At 42.0% G+C, this 13,725-nt stretch overlaps 1 protein-coding gene across 1 annotated transcript in view; it reads left to right on the top strand.

The window, feature by feature from the left end:
- Positions 1–13,725, top strand: part of hmcn1 (hemicentin 1) — a gene marked incomplete at its 5' end in the record, with an annotated part of 85,377 nt that overhangs the window by 18,489 nt on the left and 53,163 nt on the right. Inside the window, 9 exons of the mRNA XM_083970616.1 lie at positions 531–689; positions 795–917; positions 2,020–2,191; positions 2,975–3,081; positions 7,625–7,745; positions 7,905–8,168; positions 8,824–8,968; positions 9,749–9,870; positions 12,599–12,868. Of these exons, the coding sequence (XP_083826742.1) occupies positions 531–689; positions 795–917; positions 2,020–2,191; positions 2,975–3,081; positions 7,625–7,745; positions 7,905–8,168; positions 8,824–8,968; positions 9,749–9,870; positions 12,599–12,868 (1,483 nt within the window). The remainder of the gene's footprint in view (positions 1–530; positions 690–794; positions 918–2,019; positions 2,192–2,974; positions 3,082–7,624; positions 7,746–7,904; positions 8,169–8,823; positions 8,969–9,748; positions 9,871–12,598; positions 12,869–13,725) is intronic.

Here is a 13,725-nt window from a genome sequence, read left to right as displayed (position 1 = left end):
GAGCGACGTTGTATTTTCACCCCTTTGTCTATTTTTAAGTTCATCAGATGTCATCAATCCCCTTGAGATCAAGATTTCGGAATTGTTTTCGAGGTAAATTCATGCAAAACCACTGATGCGTGTTCCCATCGGGGGCAGTTTTTCAGAAAGCAGTCTCTGCATTTACCTCAAAAACAACTCTGTCTCGTAACGTTCTGTTATTATCTCATAGCGTTTTGGAGTTGTGGGATTGTGTATTTGATTAGTTTGATGAGGGAAACCAAGAAATCCCATTAGCCTTTGTAGCGTAGCGCTCTGAGCAGCTCGCGGCTCTGCTCCGCCGTTCTAAAAACAACTTGCACCGACAATTAAAGGTAACGAACCTACTGCTATGACTATAGGGATTATGGCAATGGGCCAATTTGCCAAGATGTTGAACTATCCCTTTAAACGCAACTATTAGTAACATGTCAATTGTTTTTTGGATGTATGAAGCGTGTGTGGACATGTGTATTAACACCATTTGCTGATGATACCCTGGTCTTTCTCAGGGTGGGGGCGACTGTCCAGAGATGAGCATTGGAGCCATTAAGATTGCTCTGGAGATTTCCCTGCCCGGCTCGTACATTTACGTCTTCACCGACGCTCGCTCTAAAGATTACAGGCTGACCCATGAAGTCCTGCAGCTCATTCAACAGAAACAGTCACAGGTTTAAAGATTTTTTTAATCTCATTTTAATCATGTTTAATAATAGGATTGAAGATAAAGGGATGACATTTTTATACATGTGTGTGATGCATGTGTGTGTGTGTAGGTGGTGTTTGTGCTGACAGGCGACTGTGATGACAGGAGTCACATCGGCTACAAGGTGTACGAGGAGATCGCCTCCACCAGCTCCGGGCAGGTTTTCCATCTAGACAAGAAGCAGGTCAATGAGGTAAGAGCTCCACTGACTGAACAGAGGTCTCCTGCTTCTCTTCATGTAAGTTTTCTCATTTCAGAGTCAGAAGAAAAACCGGCCTTGTTTCAAAAAACTCACTTTTGGTCACAGCATTCACATCATTTCAACTCAAGGTTGGATTTTCCCTCCAAGCTTTGTAAATTTAATTTAACAGTAGAAGGTTTTACAACCTCTCGTGTCTTTAGCTGTGCCCACGTTCAAGTCTGGACTCCAGATCAAATGTGCAGGAAACATTTAATTGATTGATGCATACCGTCGCTCTTTTTAACCTTTCCAAGAAATGTAAATCAGCAGTCTCGGGCTGGGCGGTGAGTCAAAACTTGAGAGTTTGAACAGTGTTGCTGTTTTATTGCTCTAAGGTAAGATTCTTTGCAAGGGAGGAAAGGAATCTAGATTTCGATCATTTTTTTATGTGAGAATCTTTTGCTGTTTCTCCCTCTTTTTACTAGTTCTGCATTCCTCTGTCTCTGTTGTTCACATATCTCACTGTTTCGCTTTTTCACAGGAAAAATATCTGCAGTTTAATACAAATAAACACTTCTTAAACCTGGCAAGATGGTGGATTAGAAATATTAGTAACTGCTTTTGAGAAACAAAATCTTGGTCTGTTTGCACGACTGATGTTACAGAATAATGTTTAACTCAAAAATGATATATTGGTGTAAGAAAAGAACAGCTGGATAAAAAATTCACCATAAATCAAGAAAAAAACACATTTTTCGTAGCATGTCTGTGCTTTCAAGTCAAATTATTTATTTCTCTCCTTGCGCTCAAATGCACTCAATGACTTTTTGAGATGAATGTACCTGATCGGGTCATAAATGGCCGCTCCTTCTTATATTCTAATGTGGAGAGTGTGTGAGTCTCACACAGTAGCAGTGGGATTCTCCATAGGGACCGGGGGAGGAAACAGGGGGCAGCACACGGGGGGATTGTTAGAAACTTCCTGCACATGTTGAGGGGATGACCTTGGATGCAGCTGAGGGGGTAAATGTGTGCATTGGTGTGTGTGTGTGCGTGTGTGCGCATTATAAATGATGTGTGATTCCTGCATTCTTTACATATCCTGTTCCTGTAGGTCCTTAAATGGGTGGAGGAGGCCGTGCAGTCGTCCAAGGTCCACCTGCTGTCCACCGATCACTTCAGTGCGCTCAGCAACACTTGGCAGATGCCCTTTGACCCCAGCCTGAAGGAAGTCACCGTGGCCCTCAGCGGCCTAGCACCTGTCATTGAGATAAAAAACCCAGAGGGTAGGTGTAGTGTCACACAATTTATCAGCACAACTGTGAATTTGAATCCAGAAATATATCTATTGTTGATAATGTAGGTGTTTAAAAAGGAGAAATTGTTAAATGGGTGGGAAATACAGACGTTTCAATGAATGTCACAAGGATAAATGTGATGAGTATGAAGATTTTTGAAAATGCTCATGTTTTTTTTCACATGGAAAAGGAAAGACCATTGAAAATTGCTGACCAGTTGGATTGTTTTAAGGATAATGGTGCAAGGGATGCTTTCAGTGCAGCTTAAGTGTAAAATCAAGCATTAAAATGAATTGAACACCCAGCGTGAACTCCAGGTTTTGCTGTCGGCCTCATAAACTGTAGAAATTAAGAACCAGAAACCTTTTTCTAGACTGTTTTGAGTTCAGGATGGACTGAACTCGCGTAGGAAGAATACAAGATTTTGAGGAAAAAGATGAAAAAGTTAAGAAATGCTCTGAAGAAACGGTAGACATTTCTTATATGGTACAGAACAGGTAGAGATAAATTGAGTATAGTCACAGTGGTATTTATTTAATTGAACTGGAGCGATTCCAGCCTCATCTGGGGTCCACACATCTAACACATGATTCATACACTTACTATATGTTGGTTAGTCCTCAAACAATATTGTGCATCGCATCCTTATAACTTACACCAGTATCTTATCTGTAACTTGCAGCAATGCATCAACAAGTGCTAATAATGATTTTGCATCAGAGGTACAGCGAAAGGTGAATAAGTGTCTATTTGTTCATGTCTGGCCTCCAGGTAAGATTGTGGGGAAGAGTGACGGCCTGACCGAGCTTCTGCACATTCCCAACTCTGCCAAAGTGGTCAACATCAAGGACCCGCACCCTGGGATGTGGACTATCAAGGTAAACGATTCATACTCTACCTGGAAAATGTGGTGTCTTCTAACAATTCCTAGAACGGAGGTGTCTCAGTGACTTAGTGCAAGTAAGTTCAATAGTACAACCTTGAAAGTAGGCCACAACTCACGCCCCAGGAGGGAGCTGTGTCCCTTTGAATGCAGTAATATATCATCATGTTCAGGTACAGTGATGTGTAATCAATTTAACATGCATGTTGCCTGGTGGAAGCATCCATCTGCAAACAAAAACATTATCAGAGACACATTTGAGACTTGAAACAGTATCAGTAGATGAAGATAACGTATGTTCAAGTTCGCTGTTGTCAACACCAACCTGTTACATTTTTGTTTGGGCGATGGTGCTGCTGCTGCTGCTGCTGTTGTTTTCCCTGTTGTGGAGTTGAAACCGTTGGCACCCTGCTGTCGAGCAGGCCACACATCGGACTGGGCCCACACTGCCAATTCCAGATGTTGGGGGAAACAACAAGCATTTTTACCTGAGTGATTTGTTGAGGAGGCCACCGGTGGCCCCTGTATTCTCTGCAGACCCCGACCGGGATCCTTTCCCTCATCTCTGTACTGTATAGCTGTGTTATGTGTTAGCTCCCAATTGATTTATGAGGAAAGCAGATCGGATGAGAAACTGTGTCATCGCTGCAAATCTTTTTCACAGTTGTGAGAAGATGAGGACATGAGGATGTATGCTGAGTGTTTTTTAACATATATGTTGAATGTAGAGTGAATATTTATCATAAACTCACTTACATGTTACATTTATTTTGTTTTTTGACCGAAAATCAATTGAAATATTTAATCAGAATTAATGAGACATGAGTGTCCATCGTTGGTCCAGATTTTTGTGCCTTGAAGGGATATTTTTGATGTGTTTTATACTTGCCTTATGAACATGTAACCTTATTTTACATTAACCAAAAACAGTGATAAGTATTGTCCAGAAACCCTCAGAGGCCTCACTGCATGTAGCATAAAAAAGATATGCTCAAATAATAACCTGACGGTGCCATCCGGGTGGTATCTGTTAGCAGAGAGGTCGTTTCTGGAAGCTGATTCAAACTATAGGTCAGGTCGAAGGCCAGTGTAACAGAACATGTATTAATCATGCTTCACACAAAAAAAGTGTCATTCAAAGGAATTTGCATTAACGCTTTATTATCGCATTAACTTTGACAGCCCTAATTACTTGTAAATCCATGCCTCTTCTTTTCCTGCCTTTTCATGCCTTTCTAATCCCTTTTCAGGAGGCACTAATGACATTATTTGCCTTTTTGGAGGGAAGTTCATTCCCTGATTGACTGCAACATACAGTATGCAAACTTTTACATGAAGATACCGAGGTCTGAATGAGTTTGTTGATTTCTTATAACGTGGAAACATACTCGACCTGTAACGTGTTTGTTTTTCCGCTGAGGCTGATTTACTGTATCTGATAAAACGCGGCCTCCTCAGCTGTGTCTGTACTTAACCCGCAGGTTAATCTCATGCTGGGCTCCGTCATGTATCACCCACATACGAAGCCTTTTCTCTGTTCACACAGGAAAATAAAAAAACTGGCCCCAAAATACTGCCCTTACTTTTCCATGCACTCGTTCAGTTTGTCATTGATTGTTTGCATCAGATTAAATTGGCTGCGTAGCACCATTTCCTCTATGAAGCACTTTTAAAATTAAACTTTGTTATAAAAAATGCTCCGTGGTGAATAGTTCTGCATCGCTGCGTTTGATTAATTTCTGCTAAAACACCACATCAGCAGGTTTTCTCTGAGCTCTGTGCTTCAGGGTCTCAGCCAATGTGGTGACCTGTTTCACAGAGCTCATAGAAGTGATGAGGGACATTAAACAGACATAAAGAGAGACATTGCATCCTCCTCCTGTCTTATTCCTGTCCTGCGTTTGCCTCCTGCTGTGCTCTCTCCCCTCCCTCAGTCTGTCTTCTTTAATCTCTCTCTGTCACTAACCCTATCTTCTATCCTCATGCATCTTCCTCCCAACACATTTACTCCTCAAATTCTCTCCCTCGGAGAAGCACAGCAGGATTTGCTGTTCTCTTTCTCTCTGGTCCCACTACAGTACGTCTTGTTTTTCCCATTTCTCCATTTGGACGCTGCCGTTTCCACTCTCGGTCCCTCCACCACACTCTCTCTTTCTCTCTCTCTGGCTTTCAGACTAAAAATATCTCCTCTTCATTCGTAGCTGTGTTTCCCAGGACATGCAGAGAAATGTGGATAAATACTTTATGGGGGAGTTTGCTGTTCTGCCATGCTGGTTTTCAGTAACACTAATGGCCCATGACACCCTTGTGTATGACCCAGGCCATAGATTGTGTGTGAAAAGGAATTTAATCCTTTTTAATCTGCCTTTAATTGGATATTGTGGCGGTGGAGAAGGTGGGTTCACTCCACTATCACCCCCTGCTCCTTCACTTTTACCCAGACTTCTTGCTACTTCTTTACACCCTCACTGTGTGCTGCTTCAATGTATGTGTGAATGAACAGAGGTGTCGGTTCCCAACACGCTCATATAGATAGATAGATAGATAGATAGATAGATAGATAGATAGATAGATAGATAGATAGATAGATAGATAGATATACTTTATTGAACCCAAGCTGGGAAATTACAGTGCAGCAGCAGCATTACACAGACACACAGTGACGATAACAACATATAGTATAAGAATATAAAGAATAAGATTATAAAAAACAAACTATACATAATAAAATAACAAAATATAAAGAACAAACTATACATAATAAAATAGCAATAGCAAATCTCGTGATCACGTTTTTACACATTGACACTTTATTACGTTGTTGTGAGGACATTGAGGTACGTTCGAGCCATCCAGGTGAGATATGTTAGCGCTGCGGTGACCTCAGCAATGATGAGCGCATTTGAGCTTCACTCTGAGTTTTATAGCCCATGATGACAGTTTAGGAAGGTTGTAATTTGAAAAGCATGCAATGAGCTCAAAGAGGAAGACCAGCGGGGGTGATCTGGTCCTATTCTTTGTGTGTCTGCTTTTTTTCTGTTTCACTGTTTCCTGAGCTACTCTCTGTCTCTGTCTCTCTCTCTCCCTCTGGCACACACATTTTACTCTCCCTATAAAGTATCATTAAACAGACCACAACCAAATCAATAAATTGTGTAATTTAAATAAGCGTGAGAAGAAGCAGAACAGTATTTTCAAGGGACTAAAGAGCAACATGGATTTTAAGGAGCTTTCTTCTATTAAAAAAAAGACTGAATGCTCTTGAGCCTTCGCCTGCCTCACCTCGACAGTCTTCAACTTTCCCTGGATATCCACAACCTGAATACTAAGCCTGTCTAACCACTCATCGTTTAAACTATTTCATAAATATCTGCATCTCATCTTAGACACAAAAGAGTTTGACTCTACGACCAGGGCGGGTTCGAGTCTGGGTGGGTGTGAAACTGGGAAATGAGTGACTTTAATGACAGGGAGTCTTCTTTCTTTCTTTCTTTTTTTTTTTTTTTGGTAAGAGCTTGACCTTTAAAGGACCTCTCCCCTAATTATGGCCTCATTTACAACTAACGAAAGACCCGGGATCATCCTATGGCAGCCATTAGGGCAGGTTTGATGGCAGCAACATGTATTGTGTTTAATGATGGCAGGCATTAGCATTTAGGGCTGCGGTGGATCCCCTTTGTCCCGGTGTTACCTCATTGTTTAAACAATTTCACGTCTAGCTTAACTATTGTTATCTGTCTGCCCTGGTTGGTAGGTTTTTTTTTCTCCTTGGGGGAAACTGAAGTTTTTGTCCGGTAGAACTCAGTCATGTTAAAATACTGTAAATCCAGCCAATCTCTGTGATTTCATGCAATTGCAAATGATAGTTTATGTTTGCATGCCTCGGTGTGCATTGTGACTCAATGTCTGTGACACCTCCAAAGTGTTTAACCCAAGGTGAGGAGTTTCCACCTCTTGCTAACCTATACTTCACTGCAATTACTCTGTCTCTATTTGTGCAACGCTTCAAAAGAACTCTGCACAACCATGACCGCACGCGCCATTAGCTGCTCTCTGATTATCGCTGTTTGTTTAATTAAAGTATGAATGAATACCAGACTGAGTGGGTCTTCTCTGAGTTGGGGAGGTTTTATAAGCTCAGGTGTAAGATACTAGTTGACAGTCAGAGTTACAAAAAGTGGCTTGTCCATACATGTGGGGATAGTTTGCACACAAAAGGCTGTTACACAACAAACCGAGTGCAGTGTCTGTCATTTAAAGCACTCAGAGCCGCCTCAGATGTTTCAGCTTTGTTCTGACCACTAGAAAACCTACCACCAAGTGTCAAGTCAGGGTTTTTTCATCCCAAAGAATTTGAACCAAATGTTTTAGCATTTGTTATTCAACAACATGAAATAATTTGATTATTTTCCTACTATCGCCTTAGAATATTATGACAAAATCTTATAATGTGTGTTTTTGTGTCACATTTAGAAGACATGCAACCTGAGTCTTGGATATAAATATTGATGAACAGTAAATCTCTCCTTATAATGCAGACCGCCAGTGGAGGAAGACACTCTGTTCGTATCTCAGGTCTCAGCAGCATCGACTTCCGAGCCGGGTTTTCCAGAAAGCCCACCCTGGACTTCAAAAAGACCTCCAGCAGGCCGGTTCAAGGTCAGTGAGGTCAACCTTTCCAAATTGTAAAAAGGAAAAAGACACTGCAGCAGCTGTTGTATGTTTTCCCTCCTCTCACCTGTTGTCTTCACTTCAGGTCCCGCAGCTTTTTAGAGCAGCAGAGAATACAGTATATTGTATTTCATGTCAATTTTCCAGGCATTCCCACTCACATCCTGCTGAACACCACTGGACTCACTCCTCCGGCTCGGGCCGACAGGCTGGAGCTCCTGTCAATCACGGGCGAAGTGATGAAAACGTTACCGATACGTTTCTATCCCGAGCGTCAGCCCTACGGCCTCTGGAACATCACAGAGTTTATTCCGCCCAACGAGGCCTTCTTCCTGCGGGTGACGGGATACGACCGCGATGGTTTCCTCTTCCAAAGAGTCTCCAGCGTCTCTTTCTCCAGTATTATTCCTGGTCAGTGATGCAGGTTTTTACGTATTTAGAAGATGAAGATATAAGAGATTGCTTTATTAAAGTGATTAACTTTGTGTTTTATGTCAATGGTTCTCAAAGTGGGATCTGGGGACCACCAGGGGTCCTTCAGAGGGTTCAAGGGGGTCCCCAACATTTTCTTGAGTTTTTCAACTTTCTTTTTTTTTGAGAAATTTTTTACCACTTTTTGTTGTTGTTATTATTTTTTTTTTTTACTTATTTTTCAAACGTAACCACTTTTTCTAGATTTTTTTTTAAACTTTGATTTATTTTATTTTTAATTTGTAAACCAGTTTCTTCTAGAATTTTTTTTTTATTTAATTTTTTTTTCATCACTTTTTCCTAGAATTTTTTTTTTTTTTTTTACTTTTTTTTCTTTTTTTAAAGAAATCTTACCACTTTTTTCTAAAAAATAATATTTTTTTTTAGAAATGTTTATTCACGCCATTGGCCCTAATTTGAACGTATACATAAATAATATAAAAAAGTAATGTTCTTCCGTCTCAGAACAAATATTTGTGTATTTCTGGAGTTTGCTTCAAAATTTTGTCTAATGGGGGCCCGTGGTCTAATTTGTGTCAATTTAGGGGTCCTTGATGTAAAAAAAGTTTGAGAACCACTGTTTTATGTCATTTAGATGCCCCTAAGGTGCTGATGCCAGCCACAACCCCTGGTTACTACCTCCAGAGAGGGGCAGTTCGGTGCCACGTAGAGAGCCTGATCCCCTTCACTCTGCGCTTCAGCAGGGATGGAAGACGACTCGGGGTGGACCAGCTCTTCAGGTGAGCAGCTGCTAAAAGCCTCAAGTCCCAAAAGTCACATATCATGGTTAAACACATGCTGTAAAGTGCATGTTCCCACCCGTAGCACCTAGAATTTATCAGTATATGCCAATTCCATATGACATATTTTCATCAAAATGTCAATTATGCTACCTGTTTGGAGTCGGGAGAGCAATCCGTTTTTATGACTCTACCTGAACCGTGACATGAGCTACATCTGGTAAAATCCCCAGCCACCTTGTTCTATCAACATGTGACCAATCAGAGCTGTGTGTGTTCAGCAGCTTCCCGGGTTGCCCTGCTGCTGCCTTACCGGATTTTTTTGGAAGATAAATGTGTTCGAGCTGTAAATGAGCTCCGCAGATGCACCATGTTGTCGGACTGGGCCGATGATGAGAGATTCACCCCCTTCTCTCTCAGTCAAGAGACAAGTTTGATGACATTACAGTCGGTCATAACATGCTGAGAAACCATGTCAATTGCCCCCTTCACCAAGAACTAATGGTTTTACATTCCATGCAAGTCTGTTTATAAATTTTAGAGAGATGTTATATCTCTCCAGCAGGCAGAAAGATAAAGATAATGGATCAAAGCCACGGCCTCCTTCCAACTCTATTGGAGTTTCCATCTCGACACTGTGACACTAAATCCCGGCTGGATTTTCACCAGCTCAAGGGATGAGATAGTAGATTATTTGGATTCAACGTTATTCTCAAAACAGTTCAAGATAAAGATATTGATTCTCTTTCTCTAAATCTTTTGTGACTCTTTCGATTGCAGTGACTCTGACAGCGCATTGTGGGAAATAGCCGAGGTCACTATGAAGGACGAGGGCTTCTACGAGTGCATTGCAATCAGCAGCGCTGGGACAGGAAGAGCTCGCACCTTCATGGACGTATCAGGTATGTACTGTAAACCTCCCAAGACTGCTACAGTCAGTTTTAATTTGATTATTTTCACTGCACTAATTCAATTAAAATTACAATAAAGACAGTTTGTTTAAATTAGCTAACAGGAATTTGCAGAATATCAGACGTGACGTACTGAGAGACGATTACAACATGCTGTGCTACATGGACGGCCATGTTGACTTTGCCAGCGGACCGTGAGACTTTAGTTTATGTTAATTAACAGTCCGTGCCGTGCTGCCCTCCATCACTGTTTGTAATGAGCCAGGACTGTTACTGTACTGGAAGTATAATTGGTGTGTGGTGGATCGACTTGCACAGCAGTGAGTGATTTAAAATATCATCGTCTTTAATGTCCTGTATCATGTTTAGAAAATAACACTTAAAGGACACACACATGCATTGAAAGACACAACATAGCTCGAGTGAAATGGTGCTGCAAGATGAGGTTTATGTCATGCTCGCTAGATTCACACACACACACACACACACACACACACACACACACACTGCTTATGGACATAGAATTAGACTCCCAGTCCAAGCCCAGTGTGGCTTTACTGGGTCAAGGTCTCTTGCTGTGGATCCCATGCGGAGAACCTGCATCGTGGCAGAGTTAAAACAACTTTTATGGAAAATTTGACCCCAGTCTAGCAGCACGATGTTGTAACCGGTGCCTCACAGGCAGCGATCATGTCCTGGGATTTATGGTATGGTTTCTGTGCCTGGTTTGTGAAGCAATGAACCGTAGATGTGGTGTAAGACGAGAAAACTTTTAAAGCTGTAAACGAGCTCCGAGCCGCTCACAGAGGAAAAAAAACAGCAGCGGCGTGCTAGTTTAGGTGGGGTATCCTGTCTGTGACTCAGGTGCACAGCGGAGCGTAACCACAAATACTGACTGATCAGCACAATAATAAAAGCGCAACAATTTATGAGCACAAATTCATAATCCTCATAATAAATACTTGAATGATGATTTTGTGATCTTCACGATGTAAAAGATTTAGGCACAGACAAATGGGATTATACGATGATTTATGACTTCTGTCTCACCACTGGGCAAAACAAAAATATAATTTTTCCTTTTCTAAAATCCTCTCTGGTGCATTTATTTTTCAATCAGAGCCCCTTTTCCATTATGAGACACCAGAACTGATGCCACTCGAGTCCAAGTTCAGTCAGTAAAAGTCTCCCTGTCCAAGTGTTGCTTTCCAAAAAACTTCCTGCCTTGTGGAATTCACTGGAGCTCCATCAACATGATGAATGCCAAGCAGAAGGGAAGAAGGAGGAGGAGGAGGAGTGTGGAGAGAAAGAGAGTGGGAGGTAGTTGAAAGACACTTTGTGTAACTGGAGAAAGCCATGGACCTGTGTAGTGTACGAGTAGAACTGTAAAGGTGCAGGAGCGACTGAGTTTATGCAACTGTTACCACTTAGAACGTCTCTAAAATTAGGTGAAATTAATCCTGCTCAGCCACAACTCCAGCCTTTGTTAGAGGGGCCCGCTGTATTCTCTACAAAACGACAGGCGCCCCGAGCTGCACGCAGAAAAACACACACACACACACACACACACACACACACACACACACACACATGCACATAAAACTCATTCATCTGCCAAATTTATGTCATCATAATCCCGAGGAGCTGCGCTGAAATCTCCAGCATCCTCCCCCTATCAGAGCCAAAGCCTCTGCTACCTCTCCCTCATCTTCTCTCTCTCTCTCTCTCTTTACCCTTTTCCCTCCATTCCCCCTTCTCCTCTGCTTAGCTGTAGCTCACCTCTGGAAAAAAGGAATGATTGACGTCACACTGAGGCTTGAGGGATACGTGTGTGACGAGAGAAGAAGTGAAGGAGATGGAGAAAGACAAAGAGAAATTTAAAAAAAAATAGGATCCAACAGTTTTGATAAATGATTATTATCCTAATGAAACACATAGAATACGTTTGTACAAAGTTAAAACAGCAACAGCTCATCTCCTACTTTTTTCTTATAGTCTTCTCATCGTGAGAGGATTTCAGTGTCTCTTGATCGTCACAGTCTAAATTACAAAGTGTCACTGAAGTCGTTTCTCCAGCAGCTGCTGTGCAGCTTAATTCTGCATCTTAAAGGGATAGTTCAACATTTTGGCAAATTGGCCCATTGCCATAATCCCTATAGTCAAAAATGTTGAACTATCCCTTTAAACCTACAACTGGCTTTCCTTCTCTTCAAAGTTGTATTTTCAGTAACTCATCAACAGAGTAGAAAGAATCTACTTTCTGTTTACGTATGTGTATGTCAAATGTCATGTTATAAGTGAGTGAGTGATGCTCCTATTTAGGCTATATCCAAAATGCTGTCAGATGCATTCAACTTCAGAATGAGGCAGAAAAAAGAGGGAAACGTTTTTTTTTTGTGTTTTTTTTATGTATAGAGAAAATGTGTTTTTCAGATCTACTTGCAGATTTATTTGCTCCTCAAATTTACCTTGAAGCCACTTGGAGAGTCACACTGGAAACCATTGGTCTAAATGCTGCACAAACAGAGAGAACATGAATAGACATTAATCTTTGTATTTTTGGTATAAAGGCAGGAAAATTAAGGTTTTAAAAAAACTGTTAAAGACTCACTATAAAGTTGTACAACATTGTGCCTTTCGTGTATAAAATGTTGCGTCTCAGTAACCACTTTGCGCGTATTTTATTTCCTCATCATTTTCTCACGTCCTCATCCTGCAGAGCCGCCTCCGGCCGTCACCGTTGAAGGAAACGTGACCGTCAGCCCCGACGCGCGCGCCGTCCTCACCTGCCACATTGTCAGCACGGTCAACTTCAACCTCACCTGGCTGAGAGGAGGTCACGATGCCCGTCTGGACCCGCGGGTGCAGGTGCTGGCCAACCTCTCCCTGCAGGTCTCCACGGTAACCCCGGACCACGCCGGCTGGTACGAGTGCATCGCTATAAACGAAGGAGGGGTGACGGCGGAGCGAGTCTACCTCACTGTGCAAGGTGAGGAGTGAGCGCTAATGTCTGCATGTTGAGCTTATTTTACCTGAGTGTTAAAGGGATAGTTCACCCAAAATGCCTCATGTCGACTACAGTAAGGGCTGGGAGAAGTTTCAGAGTTACTGTATCTGTGGCTTCTCTGAGTTACAGGGGGTCTCGGCGTAGCAGTGCATGTCCATGTAACGGTTGCAAATGGATACCAACTGTCTTCGTAACAAAAAGACACACCAAAAAACAAAAAATTTAAATAAGTCTATATTTCAAGCTCGTTTTGTAGCAGAAGCTTCTCGAACCTCCTCTTCTCGGTTCGTCAAATTTGGACAAACTGGGAAGAGGAGCTTTGAGAAGCTTCCGCTACAAAACAAGCTTGAAATATAGCATTAGTAGCATAAATAGAGCATTTTGGGGCTTCAATACAAGACGGACATTACATACGAGCAGCATGGAGGTATTTGGATGTTTTTTGGTGTGTCTTTTTGTTACGAAGACAGTTGGTATCCATTTGCAACCGTTATATGGACATGCACGGCTACGCCGAGACCCCCTGTAACTCAGAGAAGCCACGGAGGACTCTGAAACTTCTCCTAGCCCTTAGTTGACATGAGGGTGAGTAGATAATGAGTGAAATTTCAATTTTGGGTGAACTATCCCTTTAGGTTCTGTCACTGATGTATGTGTGCTTGCATATGAGACGTTGCCTTTAGCATGTGTGCCTATTCCTACCCTGTGATTTACACCAGAGGAGCAGGACTCTTGGCAAACGCAACCTCCTCTCCAACTGCGAGATCGTCTCCCAAGTGCCGCCACCCTTCTTCCCTCCCCTGCTCCCTATAATTCACCCTAATGCTTTATGGGATGTG

This window comes from Trachurus trachurus, assembly GCF_905171665.1.
Source record: "Trachurus trachurus genome assembly, chromosome: 4".
NCBI classification, from domain to species: domain Eukaryota; kingdom Metazoa; phylum Chordata; class Actinopteri; order Carangiformes; family Carangidae; genus Trachurus; species Trachurus trachurus.
The sequence above is the reverse complement of the archived record's forward strand: the minus strand, read 5'-3'. Positions and strand labels throughout refer to the sequence as shown.